Source organism: Nerophis ophidion, linkage group LG02, assembly GCF_033978795.1.
Source record: "Nerophis ophidion isolate RoL-2023_Sa linkage group LG02, RoL_Noph_v1.0, whole genome shotgun sequence".
In the NCBI taxonomy this organism is placed as follows: Eukaryota; Metazoa; Chordata; class Actinopteri; order Syngnathiformes; family Syngnathidae; genus Nerophis; species Nerophis ophidion.
The window spans coordinates 31,949,463-31,970,382 of record NC_084612.1 but is presented as its reverse complement, the minus strand read 5'-3'; the positions used below and the strand labels follow the sequence as shown (position 1 = coordinate 31,970,382).

Genomic DNA, 20,920 nt, shown 5'->3' with positions numbered 1-20,920 from the left:
GATGTTCATTTAAAAGAAAACTTTATAAAGTTTGAACATTTCTGAACATAAACATTTCAGGACATATACAATTCTTTATATGAAACAGTAAATATCTCTTATGGTGAACAATCCTAAAAGTAATTTCAAAATAAACAAACTTTTTGCGTTTTTTTTTTTCTTTTTACAACCTTATATCCGCCGTCACTCGAGGCACTTTCTGAATAAAGAGGCTTTTTGTACGACGACAAAGCAATTTACTGCTGAACCACAACGTCCCCGAGGCTACTCTTGTAGAGACCTCGCTTGGACCAAAATATATATACATATATATATATTTTTTTTTACAGATAAGCCTTTTACAGCGGACATGCTGGCAGTGTGAGGCGTCTACACATGCAGGTTTAAATATACCTTTACACCACTAATTGCATTAATATCAACTCCAATCCTGCAACCGTGTAAAATAAATCCCTAAAAAGGTGTGGTCGTAAGGCAGCTTAAGTCCTGGTGTAGCTTAAAAGACACGTTGTCACACAAGTGGAATACATTAGCGCTACACAGCTCTGTAGCAAAGACAAACATCACATGCTCTTGGAGTTCATCCCAAGAGCTTGGCTTGCTGGCAAACTTCCCCCAGTCCATCAATACTGCAAGTTTAGAAGCTTGGAACGCCTTTCTTTGTTTACCCCAGTGACTGATTGGATGCAGAGTAAGTAAGGAAACACATCCTCTACAGCACTGTTTGATCACTTAAATAAATGGAACAAATTAAACCAAGCCTGCTCTCAATGGATTACTTCAAACAAAAGTGGTATTAATGCAGGCAACACAATGTCGTTGAAAGACACGGGACAAGGCGGACATGTGCACAAACTCTGCACGAACGAGAGCTTGTTTGTCGAGTGAGTGCGACTTGGCAATGAGCACATTAGACAAGAGTGGAAATGTTTGGACTGTGGTTCCACACTGCGTGCCCTTAGAACTCAGTGGTGGTTCCACACTGGGTGTCCTTAGAACACAGTGGTGGCCAAGTTGCTCGGAGTAGGAGGACGCTGCTCATCCTGAACATCTTGTGACCTCTCCTCTGCTATAAATGCTGAGAAAAAAAAAACATTTAAAAAAGTTGTTGCCAATGTGGTTATTTATATGTAGCAAACACACTCACTTTGTTGGTCGCCTCCCTTTTCCTCATTAAGCTCCTCCTCCTCGGGCAGTTGCACCGGAGCCAAATCCTGCTCCTCTTCGACACTGGACTCCTGACAATATTTTATATCAGTACCAACGCTGCCTTCACTGGTTAGCTAATGGCTTAGCTCATCAGACAGCTGCTTACCTGCGATTCAGAGATGCGATCTTCATCAGAGTTTCTAAATCCCTCCGGCGCCTCCATAAGGAACTCCAAGCCGTTTCCTGCCTCTTCATCGCTGCAGGGACACAAGAGGAAGCTGGTTTCACAGTAGTCTTTTTATTTTTTTTAATAGTCCTATTATTTCTCATTATCTGGCACTGCTTCATCAATTTGTAATTATGTTGGCCCTGCGATGAGGTGGCGACTTGTCCAGGGTGTACCCCGCCTTCCGCCCGATTGTAGCTGAGATAGGCACCAGTGGCCCCCGCGACCCCAAAGGGAATAAGCGGTAGGAAATGGATGGATGGATTATACAGTAAATCTAGTGCTAAGAGATTTGTGGAAACTACGGCTGCAGCTGTCAAACAAACTTATCTTTAAATTACTTGTTTATTAAAATAATGAAGTTTATCACTTTATAGCCTTAATGTGTGTTTCACGGAAAATAGTTTAAACATTTTTTGTTGTTGATTTTTTTTTTTTAATGAATTCACATCATCAATAGAGAAATTGCACTTTTAACATTTGTACATTCATTTTAAAAAACTAATGCCCGAATGAATCAGGATTTTATAAATTTGTATTAGTTAGACTCAAACGATTAATCGAAGCAACAGAATATAAACAAAGGTTTTTGGTTTTTTTAATTAAAATTAATTGTTGAAGTCCTGTTTGAAACAAACAAAGTTTCATATACGAACTTGGATGGTTTGATATGGAAATGTATTTGGGATTTCCCTTTTTGTTTCAAATAATAATCCATCCATCTATTTTCTATCGCTTATTCCTTTCGGGGTTACAGGGGGTGCTGGAGCCTATCTCAGCTAAAATCGGGCGGAAGGCGGTGTACACCCCGGACAAGTCGCCACCTCATCACAGGGCCAACACAGATAGAGAGACAACATTCACACACATTCACACACTAGGGACAATTTTTTTTTTTAGTGTTGCCCATCAACCTATCCCCAGGTGCATGTCTTTGGAAGTGGGAGGAAGCCGGAGTACCCGGAGGGAACCCACGCAGTCACGGGGAGAACATGCAAACTCCACACAGAAAGATCCCGAGCCCGGGATTGAACCCTGACTACTCAGGACCTTCGTATTGTGAGGCAGACGCACTAACCCCTCTTCCACCATGCTGCCCTCAAATAATAATGTTATTTTATATTAAAAGCAGTCATAACATGAATGTAGCTCAGCTTCATCGCTGACATTCTTTACATTTTCTCATGATCATTATGAAACTTGATCAGAAAATATTCCACAAAAACAGTAAATCCTGGTTGATTGCTGTTGATCAGCTGTAGGCCTATCCATCCATCCATTTACTACCGCTTGTCCCTTTCGTGGTTGCAGCGGGTGAAAATGCATTCGGGCGGTAGGCAGGGTACACCCTCATCTAACTGTGGCAAATTAATGTCTAGGCTTCTAGACATCAAATAACACCCTTTAGTCACCTTTACACTCTTTTAATCCAATATTGTAATGCTGTCTAAGGCTGAGCCAATCAGTGGGCACGCTCTGGTTGGTTTGGTCTCACCGAGTGGCCAATACTACTGGAGTATTGATATTTTTAGTTTACTTAGCCATGTTTATGTTTGAAAATGCTTAACTTAGGCCAAAAATACATACATGTTTAAAAAAAAAAAAAATCTGTGATAGAGCGAAATTTCAAAGCACAATTTAGCGAGGAACTGGTATAACAAGGTATGTTGTTTTTAAACATAACTATGCATACTTACTACAGTAGGGATGTAACTGTCTGAATATTTCATATCATGGTTATTGTAACCAAAATTATCACAGTTATTAATCATCACATTATTGTTGAATGTGCTCAAACAGCACTTCTACACACATAAAAACGTACAAAGAGCATTTCAGAGCACATCAGTTCAAAAAAGAGGAGGAACATGATGTATGTGTAAAAAGCAAATAATTAAGTGTATGTATGTAGGTATGATATTTGGATGATGCGTTTGAGTAGTGTTTGAACTTGCACTGTATTTACCATGCACTTTCACCCTCCTCTTTAGGACTCTAGATGGAAATTAGTTACTAAGTTAGAGTCTGGTACAAGTATAAATAAATGAAATAAAATAAGAAGGGTTTTTTTTGTCTTTTTGCTTGATCACGGGTACAAGCGGCCGAAATGAGTTTCCTCCGCCGGGTGGCGGGGCTCTCCCTTAGAGATAGGGTGAGAAGCTCTGCCATCCAGGAGGAGCTCAACGTAAAGCCGCTGCTCCTCCACATCGAGAGGAGCCAGATGAGGTGGTTCGGGCATCTGGTCAGGATGCCACCCGAACGCCTCCCTAGGGATGTGTTTAGGGCACGTCCAGCTGGTAGGAGGCCACGGGGAAGACCCAGGACACGTTGGAAAGACTATGTCTCCCGGCTGGCCTGGGAACGCCTCGGGATCCCCCGGGAAGAGCTAGACGAAGTGGCTGGAGATGGGGAAGTCTGGGCTTCCCTGCTTAGGCTGCTGCCCCCGCGACCCGACCTCGGATAAGCGGAAGATGATGGATGGATGGATGGATGGGTTTTTTTTCCAGACATTTCCTGAAAATGTAATCAATATCTGTCCATGACGATTTGAGTTTTGTTGCTAACAAACCCTAAAGAAAACATAACCTCTTTGGCGAAGGTAATTAAGTATGCATACTGCAAAGCAAAGCCTGCCACCTTCGTCTCAAGCCTTTCCAAGCCGACACAGAAGCGGTAGTGGTGTACCGCGTGGGAGGAAAAAAGCTTGATGGGAGCGCCGACACGGCACACCAAGGGAAATTGGAGAAATATGAGAAGCTACTTAATAAACCATCACCTGGAAAATATATTTGAAGCCAGCGAGGCTAAACATCAATTTGTGAGGACTGTGCATTAACAACAGTTAAATTGCCAAACTGATATAAAAATGTCCACTGCAGAGGACACTGCTTCTCAGAAAGTGAAACTTGAAAGACACAAAACTGTACATTATCGTTTTCCATTTGTTACACTGGATGTTTACATTCTCACTTCAAAGACACTCAACTATGTTTTTTAATATATTTGCTTGAAACAGTAGATGTTGCTGCACTATACTTGGCACTTAAAAATGCATATTTGTAGGTATGATTATGATTATAACATTTGAGTATTACCGTATTTCCTTGAATTGCCGCTGGGGCGCAAATTAATTTAAAACCTCTTCTCACTCCTGCGCTTACCAAAGGCATGCGGTAAAGGTAAGCATGCGCTAATTATTTTAAAACCTCTTCAAAGGCATGCAGTAAAAATTTGAGTGTGATGTAAGCTTGGACCTTAAATCCTACTGAATAGCTCTTAATCTTCTTCCCTTTATGCGATTTCAAATTATCGGTTTTGAAATCAGCCTCCTCCATTTTGAAAATGATGACAGGGCAAGTGTCACTCGTGACGTCACGAGTTTGACCCGGCGGTAATACTAAGCATGCGCTAATTATTTTGCGAAGCGAGTTTCACCCGGCAGTAATTCAAGGCAGGCGCATACTATATGCCCTGCGGAAATTCAAGGAAATACGGTATGTTTGTGTTCAATTACAGTAAGTGTTTTGTCCTAAACATTCATTTTACACACTATGGCATTTTTACAAAGTCTTTTTTTTGTGACATATACCACGATAATATCGTACCGTGGCCCAAATATCGTGATTGATATGGTTACATCCCTATTACAAATATGTCACATTTTCCTTTACTACAGAGTTAAAGTCAAGCTTTGCTGATATACGTACATAGTATCATCAGAGGGTAACGCAAATTATAAAACACCATTAATATTATTATTATATTATTATTAGTACATCTCCTGGGAGTTAAGTCTCCCTGACTTTGAAGACTAGTGTCAACTCTGTAACTTTAATCGAGGGCCCTTGAACGCACCATGAATTGATTAACGTGGACCTCGGCCAACTTAAACAAGTTGAAACACTTATTGGGGTGTTACCATTTAGTGGTAAATTGTACGGAATATGTACTGTACTGTGCAATCTACCAATAAAAGTTTCAATCAATCAAACCACTACTATGAGATGCAAAAATGAAACTTGTACAGAACATTTTCTTATGCTGCCATCTATAGATTTATTATATTTTTTGTGACTTTTTTCTATCACTTTATCCTTATTCCGAAATGTTGCTTCTGTGTGTGAAAGCTTAAAGGTGAGCTTTGATGACATTGTAACGTCTGTGTTGACGTCACTTCGACAGCTCTGTGTACATGAGCTCATTAGTCTGTGCTGGTGCACCTAAATAAGTGATTTTTTCCATTGCACCACTGTGTGGAATACAGTCCACATACCTTTCTCCAGAGTAGTTATCTTTGTCCTTCTCCCCCTCTGCTGCCTTCTCTTGCTCAGCCATATTGTCATCTTCATGCTGCTCCTCGTCTGCTTCTTTTTCTTCTTTGTTTTCCTTTTGCTGCTCGTCTTCCTCTTGGTTCTCAGACTCTTCTTGGTGCTCTACCACTTTTTCTTTCTCATCCTCCCGGTCAGAGCACTTGAAAAAGTCAAAGCTTTCCAGAGCCGTATCTACTTCTTGGTGCTCTACCACTTCTTGGTGCTTTACCACTTCTTGGTGCTCTACCACTTCTTGGTGCTTTACCACTTCTTGGTGCTCTACCACTTCTTGGTGCTCTACCACTTCTTGGTGCTCTACCACTTCTTGGTGCTCTACCACTTCTTGGTGCTCTACCACTTCTTGGTGCTCTACCACTTCTTGGTGCTCTACCACTTCTTGGTGCTCTACCACTTCTTGGTGCTCTACCACTTCTTGGTGCTCTACCACTTCTTGGTGCTCTACCACTTCTTGGTGCTCTACCACTTCTTGGTGCTTTACCACTTCTTGGTGCTCTACCACTTCTTGGTGCTCTACCACTTCTTGGTGCTTTACCACTTCTTGGCGCTCTACCACTTGTTGGGGCTCTACCACTTGTTGGGGCTCTACCACTTGTTGGGGCTCTACCACTTGTTGGGGCTCTACCACTTCTTGGTACTTTACCACTTCTTGGTGCTCCACCACTTCTTCCTCCTCATCCTCCAGGTCAGAGCAGTTGAGAAAGTCAAAGCTCTCAAGAGCCGTCTCCACTTCCTGGGTGAAACTAGAAGACGTGGGAAAAGGGACCTGTGGAGATAAGTAATCGTTGCTCGTCATCACAAGGTGAAATAGCGATGTTGTGAACAAACATAAGCATGAACTTACAGCTGGAGCTCCATCAGACTGTTTTAGAGCTGGCTGACTTGGTTCTTCAGCCTTGATAGTTCCTGCTTTGGCGTGGACTATGGAGTCCTCCGGTGGATTGGTAGCATGGATGTTGCCACATTCCTCCGTCCTCTGTATGGACTCGGGGACGGTGGAGGAAACGTCAGCATCAGAACACGAGCAGCTTAGTTCTTCCAAGGTTTCCAGAACCTCTGATTGGACTGACAGTCTGTCTGTTAAAGTACATCCCTGACCGGTGGCGTCGATTTGGCTCCCAGTGCAGGAAGTCTGCGGGTGGCCGTTGTGCACCGAATCTTTTGGAGAGAAAACATCGCCAGCTTCGCCCTCGTCTTCCCCCTGGTTAGATGAAAGCGACGGCGTCGACACGCTGGACTTGTGTGGCGTGAGCGACAGTAGCGCGGTGACGTTGCTTTGAGGTATGTTGGAGGCCGACAGCCTCTGAGCGTGATGGGCCAGCGCCGGGCTGGAGGAGTCGTCAGAGGATTCAGAGGAGTTGGACCAGACTGTGCCGTTGTCGAGCTCTCCTTGTCGCTTCAGCAGAGACTGAAGGGGAAAGAAGATGTTGAGATGACATACGAACAAACACTTACTGGACATTTCATTATAGAATAGAATAGAATAGAATAGAATAGAATAGAATAGAATAGAATAGGTGCACCTGTACAACCTCATGACAGTCAATCCAAGAGTTTCGTCAAGAAATCTGCTTTCACAGAAACAACCAGACCAAAAGTGCTTTTTCATTAATGTTAGAGCCTATTTTATTTAAAATGTAGACCACATTAAATCCTACACATACTGTATATTTCATTGTGACAATAAAGAAACATTAATTAATAAATTAATAATAAAATACTTAAATATCCCATTAGCCTGAGTATTCACCACCTTAGCCATGACACATTAAATTTAACTCTGGTGCAACTTGTTTCCAATAATTATTCTTAGGTTGAGTCTACTTATGTTTAAGTCAATTAAGTGTAAACATTTATACTCCTACTGGGATATTTTTACTGTTTAATTTTAGAATATTTCCAAAAATTTTTGTTCTACTTTGTCATTATGGATGCAACCATTTTGAGGGAAACACTAATTCAAAGACTTCAGTGTAACTACAAAATGGGGTAAAAGTGAAAGAAGGTGAATACTTTTATTAGGGATGTTCTGGTTAGGGTTTTGTGCTGCCGATTCCGACCATCTGTGAGTGAGATCGGCCGATAGCGATCTCTTATCAAATGTATATTTTTTTTACTATCTATTAATCGTTTAAATCTTTTAGGTTTTTCCCTCAAATTCCTGCCGTGTCCAGGGAATTATTCCCGGAGTTTATAAACAAAACAACAAAAATATTGACAAAATAAAACAATTTTTTTCAATTATTCTTGTATAGATTATAAATTGATACTACCTCTGGTGTCGACACCAGAAATTTATAGATCCATTTGTAGCCTTACATGTCGTGTAGTGAATCCCTAAACTGACACATTAACTGTTTTTGTTATATTATCCTCTGTCCAGGCTCGTGATAATCCTACTTGTCAATGCCTTTTCACTTTTTGCAATAACACGCTTCCATCTGGACTTCTTATTTCTTGCTGTTGGTTTTGTTTAAAGCTAACTGAGCAGGTCCCTTACCTATTAGCATGCCTCTTCCTGACTTGCTCTCAGTGTGTAACATGTTGAGCCTCCAGTGATAGTAATACTTGATAATGATACTTAGGAAACTGGAAAAATCTGATTATTTACTGTAATGGAGGTGATTAATAATTTAGGAGAGCAGTTCCACACTGTATGAAAACACATAATTAGCTATTGGCCACTTGTCAGCCGGGGACCCAATATAAATAGTGACAGTCAGATGGATCGATGTTTGTAATCAGCATTAAAAGACATAAATCATATCCGATCACATTTCTTTTTAAGATCGGCTCGATTGGCACATACCTTTTTCATGGGCAAATAAGAATTTAAACTGAGCATATCATCTTTGCAAAAGCAGAATTGTTGATACCCTATTCCACACTCACTAGACTGTGCAGGTGTACCTATTTTTTTGGTTGGTAATTAAAATCAGCCATAAAGGTGCTTTCCAAAAAGTTGAAACTAAGAATAAACACAATGGTTCTCAAAGCGCCCAACGGGTTGCAAAGTTGCACATGATTGTCATGACGTGTAAGTAAAGTCCAATGGATGTGTTCCATGCGGGACGTGGAACAAATGGGTGCTTTGAAACCCGCACGGCCACAGCGATTCAGGTCAGACCAATTTATTCAGGCAGTGCACAAATCGAGAACAATGGACACATTTTTGGCCAGGAGGTATGAAAAAAAAGGTGGAACCCACCAGGAAAATAATCTGTTGTAGCACTGCGGTTTACAAGCAAATGAAACTTTTATTACTTATTTAAATGAGAACCACTGAATGGATACAATTGAGTACTGTTCCATAACAACTACAACTATTTATCTAAGTCCAATGTAATGCTACAAGTATTTGTGCCATTTCCTCCTTATTTCTATGTGTAACAACGTCGTAGGCTGAAGATACTGATTTTACAGCCCAAATGTAACACTATACATTATGTGCAATATTATCTTAATTGTGGAAGCGTTCCAATGTGGAAAAATATATTTAAAAAATCAATCAACTGACATCTTAGTCAGAAATTATTTTCTTCCTTTATAATTTTCTCAACTGTTGCGGACAACATGTACCTGTGGCATACAAACTAAAAAAAAAAATTACAGCGCCCCTAGTGGCTATAACAGGGAATGATTCAACTCAGAGGGGTCAATCACTTACTAGTACTATCAAACTAACAAGGTGCACTACAACTAGTTCCCACACACCAACTGTAAACGGCTGCATGGTGCTCTCGCACGGCTCAGTTCGCACGGTAAGGAAGCCGTCCCGTCCGTCCCGCTCTCATGGGCCACCTCCGTCAGCCGGCGGTTCTGCGATGCGCCCTCGTGACGTGTGCTCTTCAGCGTGGTGAGGAAGAGGAGGATCATATTGGACGGCTACTCAACCACTATTAAACAGCTACAAGGGCCGCAGCTCCGCTCATACATGCTGCTGCTGTCACAGCGCCTTCTAGCGCCATCATTCGTCGCAGGACTACTCGCGTTAGGCACACCACTTCCACAACCACAAGACCGGACACACAGTCCTGTGCCATTATCCTCACACACATCAGTGCTACCGCTACACACAAAGCAGTTGGGGAGCAGCTGAAACAGAACAAGCCAGTGAAATGAAAGTAATAGCAAGCCGTGAGTGAGGCAAACACATTACTGGATAAACTCACTGGCCACTTTATTGCATACACCTTGACAGTTGTGTCGTTTCAACGCATTGATGGAATTTCTCAAAGGTTTATTCACCTCTGTGTTAAACGCCGAGCTCCACAGTGTGGATCACATTGTGTGTACCAAATGAAGGGACCAGTGAGTAAACATACAGGTTAAATAGAAAATGTTGCCTGTGGACTCACATAAAACACTTGCTCCCGCATTGAGGGCGTGTCTGGAGGGCTCTGATTGGACAGAAGACGTTTGGAAACTGTACTGCTGGATGATGTCTGGTCGTCCTTATCAAATGGACTGGAATGAGATAAATAAAAAAATTAGGTATATAAACAAAGTAACAAACTAAGTTATATCAGTTGAATAAAGAATATTATACAAGGAATCTCCCTCTAATACACATTTTAGTAACTCAGCAAAGGATCTAGGAATATGTGCATAAAGTTAGTTTTTAAGGCAAATGAACACAAAATGGCCTGCTATGCAATAAGGTTGCAACAAACGATTCTTTCAATAATCGACTCGTCAGCAATTATTTTTTCGGTTAGTCGACTACTCAAACAATTATTGCCTGTAATCTGCTGTACATTATTGAGTTTGACAACTTGATTTGAACTCATTGTAGTAAATTAATTTGTAACATAATAAACAGTCACTGAAAATATAATGGTTTTACTTTATCACACAAAGTAAATAACCACAGTGAAAAATATATCAACAGAATTAAGTGCAAAATGTCCTGTAAACATGAAATTCAGTACACAAATATTTGTATCCAGTATTGTTCCGGTTTATTTAGCTGCAGTTATTTACTTAAAGCAAAAAAATGCAAACATGAACATATCTGGCTTTTAATCAAAAAACAACAAAAACCTTTTGTATATTATTTATTTAGTCAATGATGTCAAATGATTGTAGCAGCCCTACTATGCTATAGTATATTAACAGTGCAAGGAGACATTACTATTAAATGAATTAAATGGGCAGTGGCTCCTTCAGCTTTGTCTTCATATAGTCTGTAAGTTTTAGAGAAAGCTATCCCAAACGTGTTAGCTTAAGGCCAAAATTAGAAATGTGATTCCCCTAATCAATGGACCCAAACCAACATTCATTTATTACAAAAATATGAAAGAAAAAGTACTTACCATTAAATATCTATTAGTATCTGGCTGAATATTAGTAGCAGTGATTGGACTAACCTAGTGATAGTCCATGACCAGTTGGGCAAATACTTATATTCATCTCCTTAAGTAATTCAATTTCTATTATTGAATTTAGTGTTTCAGGTGCAGTGTACGAAAAGTGTTTTATTTTTTATAACAGGGACATTTGGAGGACTGCTGCAAAGAAGGTGTATTGCTACATGTTTCCATACCTCCAAGTCACCTCCAAGTTGAGCTTCACTGTTCCTAGGTCATTGATATCCACAGCAAGGGTCTGCGGGAGGGGGCAGAACAGGTCGAGCATTTCACAGGACACGCTGCCCACCACCACGTGGTTGGCCAAACTCTTCAGCTCCGTCACCTGAAAAAAGTAAGACTTAGAATATCCTTGGAACAATTCCTACCTGAATCAAAATTCATTTATCAGGGTACTGTAGAATGAATCGATGAAACCACACCTCCTTGGTGGAGGTGAACATCGAGTAAGACACTCATTCAGTGCTTACCTTAATGGACAGGAGTTCTGTGACAAGAGGCAGAAAAATGTACTCTTCACTGTCCCATATTTGCTTGTTGCTGACTTCGACGCGGCCCCGGAGCCTCCAGCGTTGCCGCCCATAGCGCATTAGCACCTAGACAGTGAGTGGATATGAATATAATGCTTCCCGTTATACAAAATATTTGGAACATTAAATATAAATAGCTCAACATTATAGACTTCAAACCCCTTCAATTGGTAAAAAACGACAACTATCTGGTCAATTAAATTGATGACAATAAATGTATTACAGTAATTTTCTGGGGTTAAAATTTATAATTTCCACATGCATTTTTAAAATAACGTGTCTAATAGTTGCTGTTTTTTTTTTTTTAATATGAACCAATGATGATTTTAATATACATTTAAAACACTTACCTGTGGTCTAAATAATATGTATTGGATATGTTTGATGCAGATTTTGCGTAAATATTGCTTTACTGTCACTTTTATAACCCACTTTCTGCATATGCCTGCATAATGTACAAAACCCAAAACCAGTGGTGAAGTTGGCACATTGTGTAATTCGTAAATAAAAACAGAATACAATGATTTTCAAATCCTTTTCTACTTATATTCAATTGAATACACTGCAAAGACAAGATACTTAATGTTCAAACTCGGAAACGTAATTTTTTTTTTGTGCAAATAATCATTAACTTAGAATTTAATTGCGGCAAGACATTGCAAAAAAAGCTGGCACGGGAATTTTAACCACTGTGTTACATGGCCTTTCCTTTTAACAACCCTCAGTAAACTTTGGGAACTGATGAGACCAATTTTTGAAACTTTTCAGGTGTAATTCTTTCCCATTCTTGCTTGATGTACAGCTTAAGTTGTTCGACAGTCCGGGGTCTCCGTTGTCGTATTTTACGCTTCATAATGCGCCACACATTTTCAATGGGAGAAAGGTCTGGACTACAGGCTGGCCAGTCTAGTACCCGCACTCTTTTACTACAAAGCCACGCTGTTGTAACAATGAGAACGTTGCTTGGATGGCAACATATGTTGCTCCAAAACCTGTATGTACCTTTCAGCATTAAATGCACCATCACAGATGTGTAAGTTAACCATGCCTTGGGCACTAACACACCCCCATATCATCACAGATCCTGGCTTTTGAACTTTGTGCCTATAACAGTCCAGATGGTTATTTTCCTCTTTGTTCCGGAGGACACGACATCCAGATTCTCCAAAAACAATTTGAAATGTGGACTCGTCAGATCACAGAACACTTTTCAACTTTGCATCAGTCCGTCTTAGATAAGCTTGGGCCCAGCGAAGCCGGCGGCGTTTCTGGGTGTTGTTGATAAATGGCTTTGGCTTAGCATAGTGGAGTTTTAACTTGCACTTACAGATGTAGAGACGAAATGTAGTTACTGAGAGTGGTTTTCTGAAGTGTTCCTGAGCCCATGTGGTGATATCCTTTGCACACTAATGTCGGTTTTTGATGCAGTACTGCCTGAGGGGTCAAGGTCACGCACTTAGCCACTTACGTGCAGTGATTTCTCCAGATACTCTAAACCTTTTGATGATATTACGGACCGCAGATTGTGAAATCCCTAAATTCCTTGCAATAGATTGTTGAGAAATGTTGTTCTTAAACTGTTGGACAATTTTCTCACGCATTTGTTTACAAAGCGGGGACCCTCCCCCCATCTTTGTTTGTGAATGACTGCACATTTCATGGAAGCTGCTTTTATACCCAATTATGACACCCACCCGTTCCCAAAAAGCCTATTCACCTGTGGGATGTTCCAAATAAGTGTTTGATGAGCATTCCTCAACTTTCTCAGTCTTTTTTGCCACTTATGCTAGCTTTTTTGAAACATGTTGCAGACATCAAATTTAAAAGGAGCTATTATTTGCAACAAATAACAAAGTTTTCCAGTTCAAACTTTAATTATCTTGTCTTTGCAGTCCATTCCATCTAACATAGGTTGAAAAGGATTTGTTTTTAAGGATTTGATTTTTAAGGAGTTGATTCTGTTTTTAATCACGATTTACACAACCTGCCAACTTCACTGGTTTTGGGTTTTGTACTTTGTCATACCTACTCTTGTGTTTCTCAAACCAAGTTGTAATGTCACCGTCTTTTTCCATCGTAGTTTAGCAGCTAATCGTAAAAGCAAATAAACATGGAAGTATTTATTTTATCGACATTAGGAGGAGGAGCTCCTCCCACTGTACTTATGTCCAGGTAGCTCCTACCCAAAAAGCATGAATCTTATAATTTGTTGCGTTGGCATTTTTTAAACGCAAATATCCAACATTGTAGCAACATTAAAAAGTCACAAAAGTAAAATATCATTTTAGGAACCCCTTAAAAAAGTGTTTGTGTGGACTTTTGCCTGCATTTGTGTTTATGTCACCTCATACTGGTCACCAGCACATAGCCTGGCGAAGCCGGCAAGGCCTGTAAACATGAATAAGACATGGTGAGTTGAGAAGAAAGGGGAAGAGAAAGTGATGAGTGTAAAAAAAAGTGACGCACCCTTCATCTTGACATGAAACTCTCCCATGTGGCCTTCCAGTTCACTCTCTAAGGAGCACATGCGCTGCACAGACATCAAGATATTAGTATCAACTCCTGCATCATCTCACTGATGTCAAGGTAATAACAAAAAATTGAAGCCAACGTGTCGACTCTGGTTCAGCCTCTTACCTCTGTACATTCCCTGAAGCCTTTGTTTGCCTCACTCAGGCTCTCCCTGGCCTCCTTACTCCCACTGGCGGAGTTAAAGGCTGCCACCATTTTACTGGCGCCATCTCGAAGTCGGCGCTGTATGCAGTAAGCATCGTACAGCTCCTCTACCTACGAGAGAGACAAGAGGTTTCACATAACTTTATATAATCAATTACTGAACTGTAAATAACGGTTATTAGCTGATTGATCATTTTAAAAAAGATACCTTGCTGAGGTGGAATTCCAAGCGACGCATGAATCTCTCTATGGCTTTCACTTGCTAAAATAAAATAGGCCAAATTAGTCAAGCTTATATGTATTGTTGTTTAATACAGTTTATACGTGTGTCCGAGACTCTGAGTATATATATAGTGGTACCTCAACTTATGAGTAATTTGAGGTACATGCTATCACAGATTTTTCTTATGCTTTAAATTGTGAGAATACTTGTGTTATAATATTTATGAGATATGTGAGAATAATAATCACGAGCCCAACACGACGCCGGTTGAAGTAATACTTGTCACAGAGTTATCTGCATATACTGTACACTCATTCATCTACCAGAACTTAAAAAACAATTCGAAATGTGTATCAAACATTATACCTTTCCAGAATTAATAATGCCACACCAATAGGTAACACTGTTGGGTAATTTAAAAAAAAAAAGTACAGACATACATAATATTGTGCAGATCAGAAAAAATATAATTGCTTAAGGAGCAATACCCCTTCTGGCCATCGGATCAATTTGGAAAAATCTTAAAGAAAAACTTGCGGTGTGGAAACGTCAGGAAAATATAGCCTAACATCAAGATTTCTGTCAAATGACGAGGGTCTGGGCTCTACAGCGTGCAATTTTAATTGTGTTTTTGTTTTTTGTAATTGTATAGAATTGCACTGCCACACTGCTAATTTGCAACATGGAAAGATAACAACCCCGCTTTTCAATGCCATGTAGTGCAGTTTATTACTTCTACTGCAAGCTACAACATAAAAGTAAACATTATTGTTAAACAAACACCTGTTGTACCTTTACAAATGCAGTATTTTGGATTGTAAAGCTGTCCCTATTGTGGTCACCAGTGAGTGTATACGACAGATGTGAGTGAAACTCACCTTATCCTGCTCATACAAAGAGCCCTGCGGAAGAAAATAAAACATTTAGCAACATAAAGAGTCCAATTTGCATCCCGACTGGCACTGCTCAATACCAGTGAGAACAGTTTTTGAATAGACCGTCTCTCACCAGTCGACCATTTCTCTTGTTTTCTCTGATCTGCTGGCCCAGACTGTCCAGCTCCAGCTGGTGGACCTGTAAGTATGACCTAACAACAACAAAATGCAATGTTTCACTTTTAATGATTTTCCACCTGGCAGGCACCCACGTTGATTGTCAACTCACTGTAAGCCCCGACGTAAGGCGGCGTAGACCTCGTCCAGCCGCTCAGGCTGCGGGGTTTTGGCAGGGGGCAGCTTGGTGGAGCCTGTGAACATCCTGCTTCCTTACAAGGCACGTTTCTCTTGGATCAAACAGTGCTGGGGAGGCGGAGAGCCGCACAGTGACAAAATTTAATTTCTGCGACGAGACAATCATAAAGAAAGCAGGCTGGAGGAAGCGAGATGGAGGTACCTGATGACTGGGGGGGATCCCGTCACTACTGGAGCATGCTGGCAGGGCCAAATGGAGCACTGGGGCTTTAATAAACCAAAGGACATGTCCTGTAATTGTGCCCAAAAGACAGATGAGAGGCCTTTTCCCACTCATGCTTCACTGTACCGGACAGGGATATTCCTCCCACCCGGCCATTTTTTAACAATCTTCATAATGACAGATGGAAAGGAGGCGATAGAGGACAGAAATCTATTTCACGTCCACTCTGGGTAAATATTTTAAGTGTCTGAGTCACAGCATGATGCTCTCTATAGCTACGACCACAGCAGTCACCACGCTTAAGCATGTCTTCCTTTTTCTTTGCTCCTGCCACCACTCCCCCCATCTTTTCGCCCCCACTTCCCTGCAAAGAGCAGGAAGTCTCATAGTGGCCTCCATACAGGATATTCTACAAAGACGCTTGGCCCAAGAATATAAAGCAATCCCTGCGACGTGGGCGAGTGTGTAAAATAATGGCTGCTTTTCGAAAAAAAATGTTGAGATTCGCGTGATCAGGGTGACCATAGGAGGAGGGTCGTGCCTGTGCTAAGCTAGTCACAAAAGAGATTATGGTTTTAAACCAACTTAAATCTGTCATGTAAGAGCCAAACCCCTTATTAAGACATGGAATCTGTGAATTAACAAAGGATGGGAAGCTGTTTTGCATTTTTTTACACAAACAAATGGCCCAAATTTCATCTATTTTTAAAAAAATACATCAACTTGTACTTGTCCAAAACACATACATTAATCATTTGATCATTATGCTGCCTTTATGTGTTACACTGTCACAGAGTGATGACGCGGGGTACGGGTGGGTGTCCCTCAATGGCCAAGGGCTAATCTAGGTGACATACTGTGAGGATTAACAGAAGGTTGCAGGGGGAGAGAAGAGGTGCTATACAGTGAAACTGGTCACATTTCATACAAAAGTGCAACTGGATGATGTAAGTCAATGAAACAAGAGACTTTGTGAAGGAACACGCACATATTCTCCGAAACAACATGTACTAGCACGCACACACACACACACACATTCAACAGCTAACTATGGGTTTTCCTTTCATTTCGATGAGCTTTTATCCCTTTCCCTACATTAGAGATCATTAGCTGCATTAATCCTCTCCTAGCGAGGGGAGCAAACAAAGACGACACTGTTTGAAAGCACCTCACAAGACTGGAGTTTTCTTTCCAAAAAAAGTATTTCATGCACAAGCCACATAATGTGTTGTGCTACTTATTCACACACATAAACCACACATTTCATGTTAGAAAACACACAACCGGATGTGTCAATAAACAATCGAAAGGGTCACTGACAACAAACTTTACAGTTCCTGTAGTATTTAACTGACCTATGACCTATGTACTGTGTATATACTGGACTAATGATTCTCAAACTGTGGTAGGTGTACCAGTAGTGGTATGCAGGCTCCATCTAGTGGTACGCTACATTTGATTCTTTATTTTCATTTTATTTTCCTATATCCAAGCACAGCGTTACTGTTCCAACTGTGTGAAATGTTACAGTGGTCAAAATATTAAATGTTAATATTTTGCTTTATCTTTAATTAATACTTGGGCCTACTACACGACTGTATTTTAAAGGGGGCATATTATGATTTTTTTTTCTACATTTAAAAAATTTCCTTGTGGTCTACACCAGTGGTCCCCAACCACCGGGCCGCGCCGTGGCCCGATTGGTACCGGACCGCAGAATAATTTTGTATTAATTTTTATTTAAAAAAAAAAAAAAAATATATATATATATATATATATATATATATATATATATTTTTTTATTTTTTTATTTTTTTATTTTTTTTATTAAATCAACATAAAAAACACAATATACACTCACAATTAGTGCACCAACCACAAAAACCTCCCTTTTTCATGACCAAAACGTCCCTTTTTCATGACAAAGAAAAAAAAAAAAAAGAAAAAAAAGGACATCCCCCCCGCCCGGACCGCGGGACAAATTATTAAGCGTTGACCGGTCCGCGGATACAAAAGGTTGGGGACCACTGGTCTACACAACATGTGATGGGGGTTATTTTGTGAAACTGTTGCATAGATGATGTTTTACAGATTTTCCAGCAGCTTTCTGATCGACTCTTCAGGATACGCTGTTTTGTCAGCGGTCTGATTTACCTGGCTCCACTTTGACTGCGTCTTTTCCACGCCCACTTTTTATGTAGTTTTTAGCGCTTTCATATCGAGTCTACTTTCAAATATAAGTTAGAACTATACGCTACTTTGAATTACAAATGGATATAGTGGAAAATGCATATCCATGCACAAGACAGTCTGCCCCACATCAAGAGGATAGAGAAAAAGAAGGACCTTATTGATAACAACGTTGAACTGGTTGAACTGCAATGGCTATGTATGGAAATATCCGCTGACGTCACATGTGGCATAACTTCCCAAAAGGAGCAAATTCAAAACGAGTCATCTGGCGGAAGTAGGAAGAAAGGCAAGAATATCTTACAAATATCTCCGTAATGCCTCAAATATTGGATTCAAAATTTCAAACCAGCCCACAAATACAGGTACAAATAAAAAAGAAAAGAAGAAAACTTAATTTTGCATAAAAGGGCCCCTTTAAGTACAGTGTTTTATTTTCCTATATTCAAACATAGTGTCACTGTTTAAACAGTGTGTTATGTTACAGTGATAAAAAGATTAAATATATTTAGACTTTAGACTTCCTTTTTATTGTCATTCAAATTTGAACTTTACCGTACAAATAAGAACGAAATTTCGTTGCATTAGCTCATGGTAGTGCAGGACAAAAAAAAGCAATAAGGTGCAGCTATAAATAAATAGATTACTGTACAGAATAAATAGATTACTGTACAGTGTATGTGTGTATATATATATATATATATATATATATATATATATATATATATATATATATATATATATATATATATATATATATATATATATATACACACTTGTTAAATAAAACTTCTACCTTGTTTTTAATGAATACTTTGGCCTATTCCACGATTGTATTTTAATGTTGGTCATTATGGTGATACTTAGAGAGCTAAGTTTTTCTGAGGTGATACTTAGTGAAAAAAGTTTAAGAACCACTGCACTGGACCATTCTTCAAAATAATCAATTAATAAAATAAATGATAGTAGGCAATGACAAGCATAAGGAAAACATGAACCATTAAGTGATGGATTTGTTATGACCAACAGTTAAACATGAATTCATTTGAAAACACACATAATGTTAACGTTCTATTAGTAACCATCCTAGAAGGGCAAGTCAAACAATAACACTGACTGTTTTCATTACACGACTTGACTAAAATGTATGCTGCAGCAGTTGGGGTGTGTTTTGGAGAAATAAGACGCGATGAAGGGTAGTAGTCAGTTACGTGCTGTCAGGGGAGGCAAGTGAGGCAGTGCCTCACCTTGCAACCAGGCGGGGTAAAAGGCTTAACCATGAGATGTTTAAAAACCCACCCAACCATCCACTTTCTACCGCTTATTCCCTTCGGGATCGCTGGACACAAAGTAATAAAATAAAATAAGTTTGAATGAATATTTATATTTTGGTGTATGTTTTCTGTGTGATTTTGGTGTGGCTCCTGTATATTTTGATAATTTTCATGGTCAAAATCACGGAAATCCCTGATGAAAATACCACGGCAGACGAGAAGTGTATTGAGCATGTGCGTGCAAGGGGGCGTGTGGGAAAAGGCAGGCCATGAGGCAGCAAGTACCTCTGCCTCAAGGTAGGGGGTGATATATTGTCAACTTGCAGTTCAATGCCTAAGCAGTATTCTGACTCGCCACACTGGGAGAAGTGGGGGCGCTAACGGTAGAAGACACATGTCTCTCCAGCGGAAGCCAGCCTTTTTTTAAACTGTAGTTATAACAAACATGGCATTTTTATTAGAGTAAACCAGTGTTTGTGGGTGTTTTTTTGTCAGATGCTTTGAATGAAATTGAATTAAATGAATATGTCTGCCAATATGGAGGATTATATATTGTATCCTAGATTAAATACTCCTCTAAACTGGATTTTGAGACAAAATGAATGCGATCATACAAAGTACGTTTTCACGGAGGATAGCTATTGCTTCAGATACAAACACAGAAAGGTAAAATACACTCACAATACTTGATTTATTTTGTTAAAAGAAAATGGGACCAAAAAGTATTTCATAACAACTTAATGAAATACTTTTTGGATCCATTTCTCATATCATAATATCATTATGATAACGTTTTTATGAAAGCGAATAACTCCCTCTTTTTCCCCGTTACTCTAATGTGCAGCCTAAATCAACAATGATTAGAGCTGCACATATGAATTTAAGTTAAACATAAATAAGAAAAAAACCCACCAAAAGTATGTATGCCTCACCTGGTGTATAGTTCACCACACGTCACTGGTAGTAGTCACAATAAAAACACAACCGCTACGTTTCCAGATTAGTGGATTAGCTAACCCGGCGGCAGAAGGCCATTTAGTGGGATAAACAGTCGCATCACAGCCGGGGCCGCTTCACTTGGATGGAGCTTCAACAGCAAAACTTGGGAGCCAAATGTAAAATCCAGCCGAGATTCTACGGAGTTCACAACTAACCACCAATTATAGACAATATGGATCATAAAGTCGACTGGCTAGTTCATTACAAACATAAACACCGCTGGCGAGGGAGCCCCCAAAAAGGAGAAAAGCAAGATACAATGACGACGAGCTGGCGGATATCAAGCGGACTACATCCCAGCAAAGCTAATTTAGCGTCGCCAATAGTAAGAGAGATCTTAAAAACTACCTTCTTGTGACCTTGGTCGATTAAACAAGCTCTCACCTCTCTTTGGAAGTCCGACACACCGGAGACTTGAGCAAAAATCCCATGACCAACACGATGCTCCACACAGTTCGCTAGACTTCTTCGGGGCGCTGTCTTTCTCCTCGATTTCGCAGTTTTTTGTGGCCATACAGTGGAGCGGTCACCAATAGACGACTT

The 20,920-nt window shown here is 40.0% G+C and overlaps 1 protein-coding gene across 2 annotated transcripts; it reads right to left on the bottom strand.

Annotated features, from left to right (window-relative positions):
• Positions 1-4: 4 nt before the first annotated feature.
• On the bottom strand, positions 5-20,920 carry ripor1 (RHO family interacting cell polarization regulator 1). 2 transcript variants are annotated; one of them, XM_061881623.1, is made up of 17 exons: positions 20,762-20,920; positions 15,894-15,982; positions 15,666-15,799; positions 15,510-15,588; positions 15,380-15,403; positions 14,487-14,540; positions 14,240-14,389; positions 14,069-14,132; positions 13,947-13,990; positions 11,543-11,668; positions 11,249-11,397; positions 10,062-10,170; positions 6,548-7,111; positions 5,649-6,469; positions 1,316-1,406; positions 1,148-1,238; positions 5-1,078 (listed from the first exon to the last, which is right to left on the bottom strand). In XM_061881623.1, the coding sequence occupies exons 3-17, from the start codon at positions 15,755-15,757 to the stop codon at positions 993-995; spliced, it is 2,544 nt and encodes an 847-aa protein (XP_061737607.1). In that variant the 5' UTR covers positions 15,758-15,799; positions 15,894-15,982; positions 20,762-20,920; the 3' UTR covers positions 5-992. The 2 variants fall into 2 exon arrangements, with proteins under 2 accessions (XP_061737607.1, XP_061737616.1); XM_061881632.1 differs by having other exon boundaries at positions 15,894-15,958.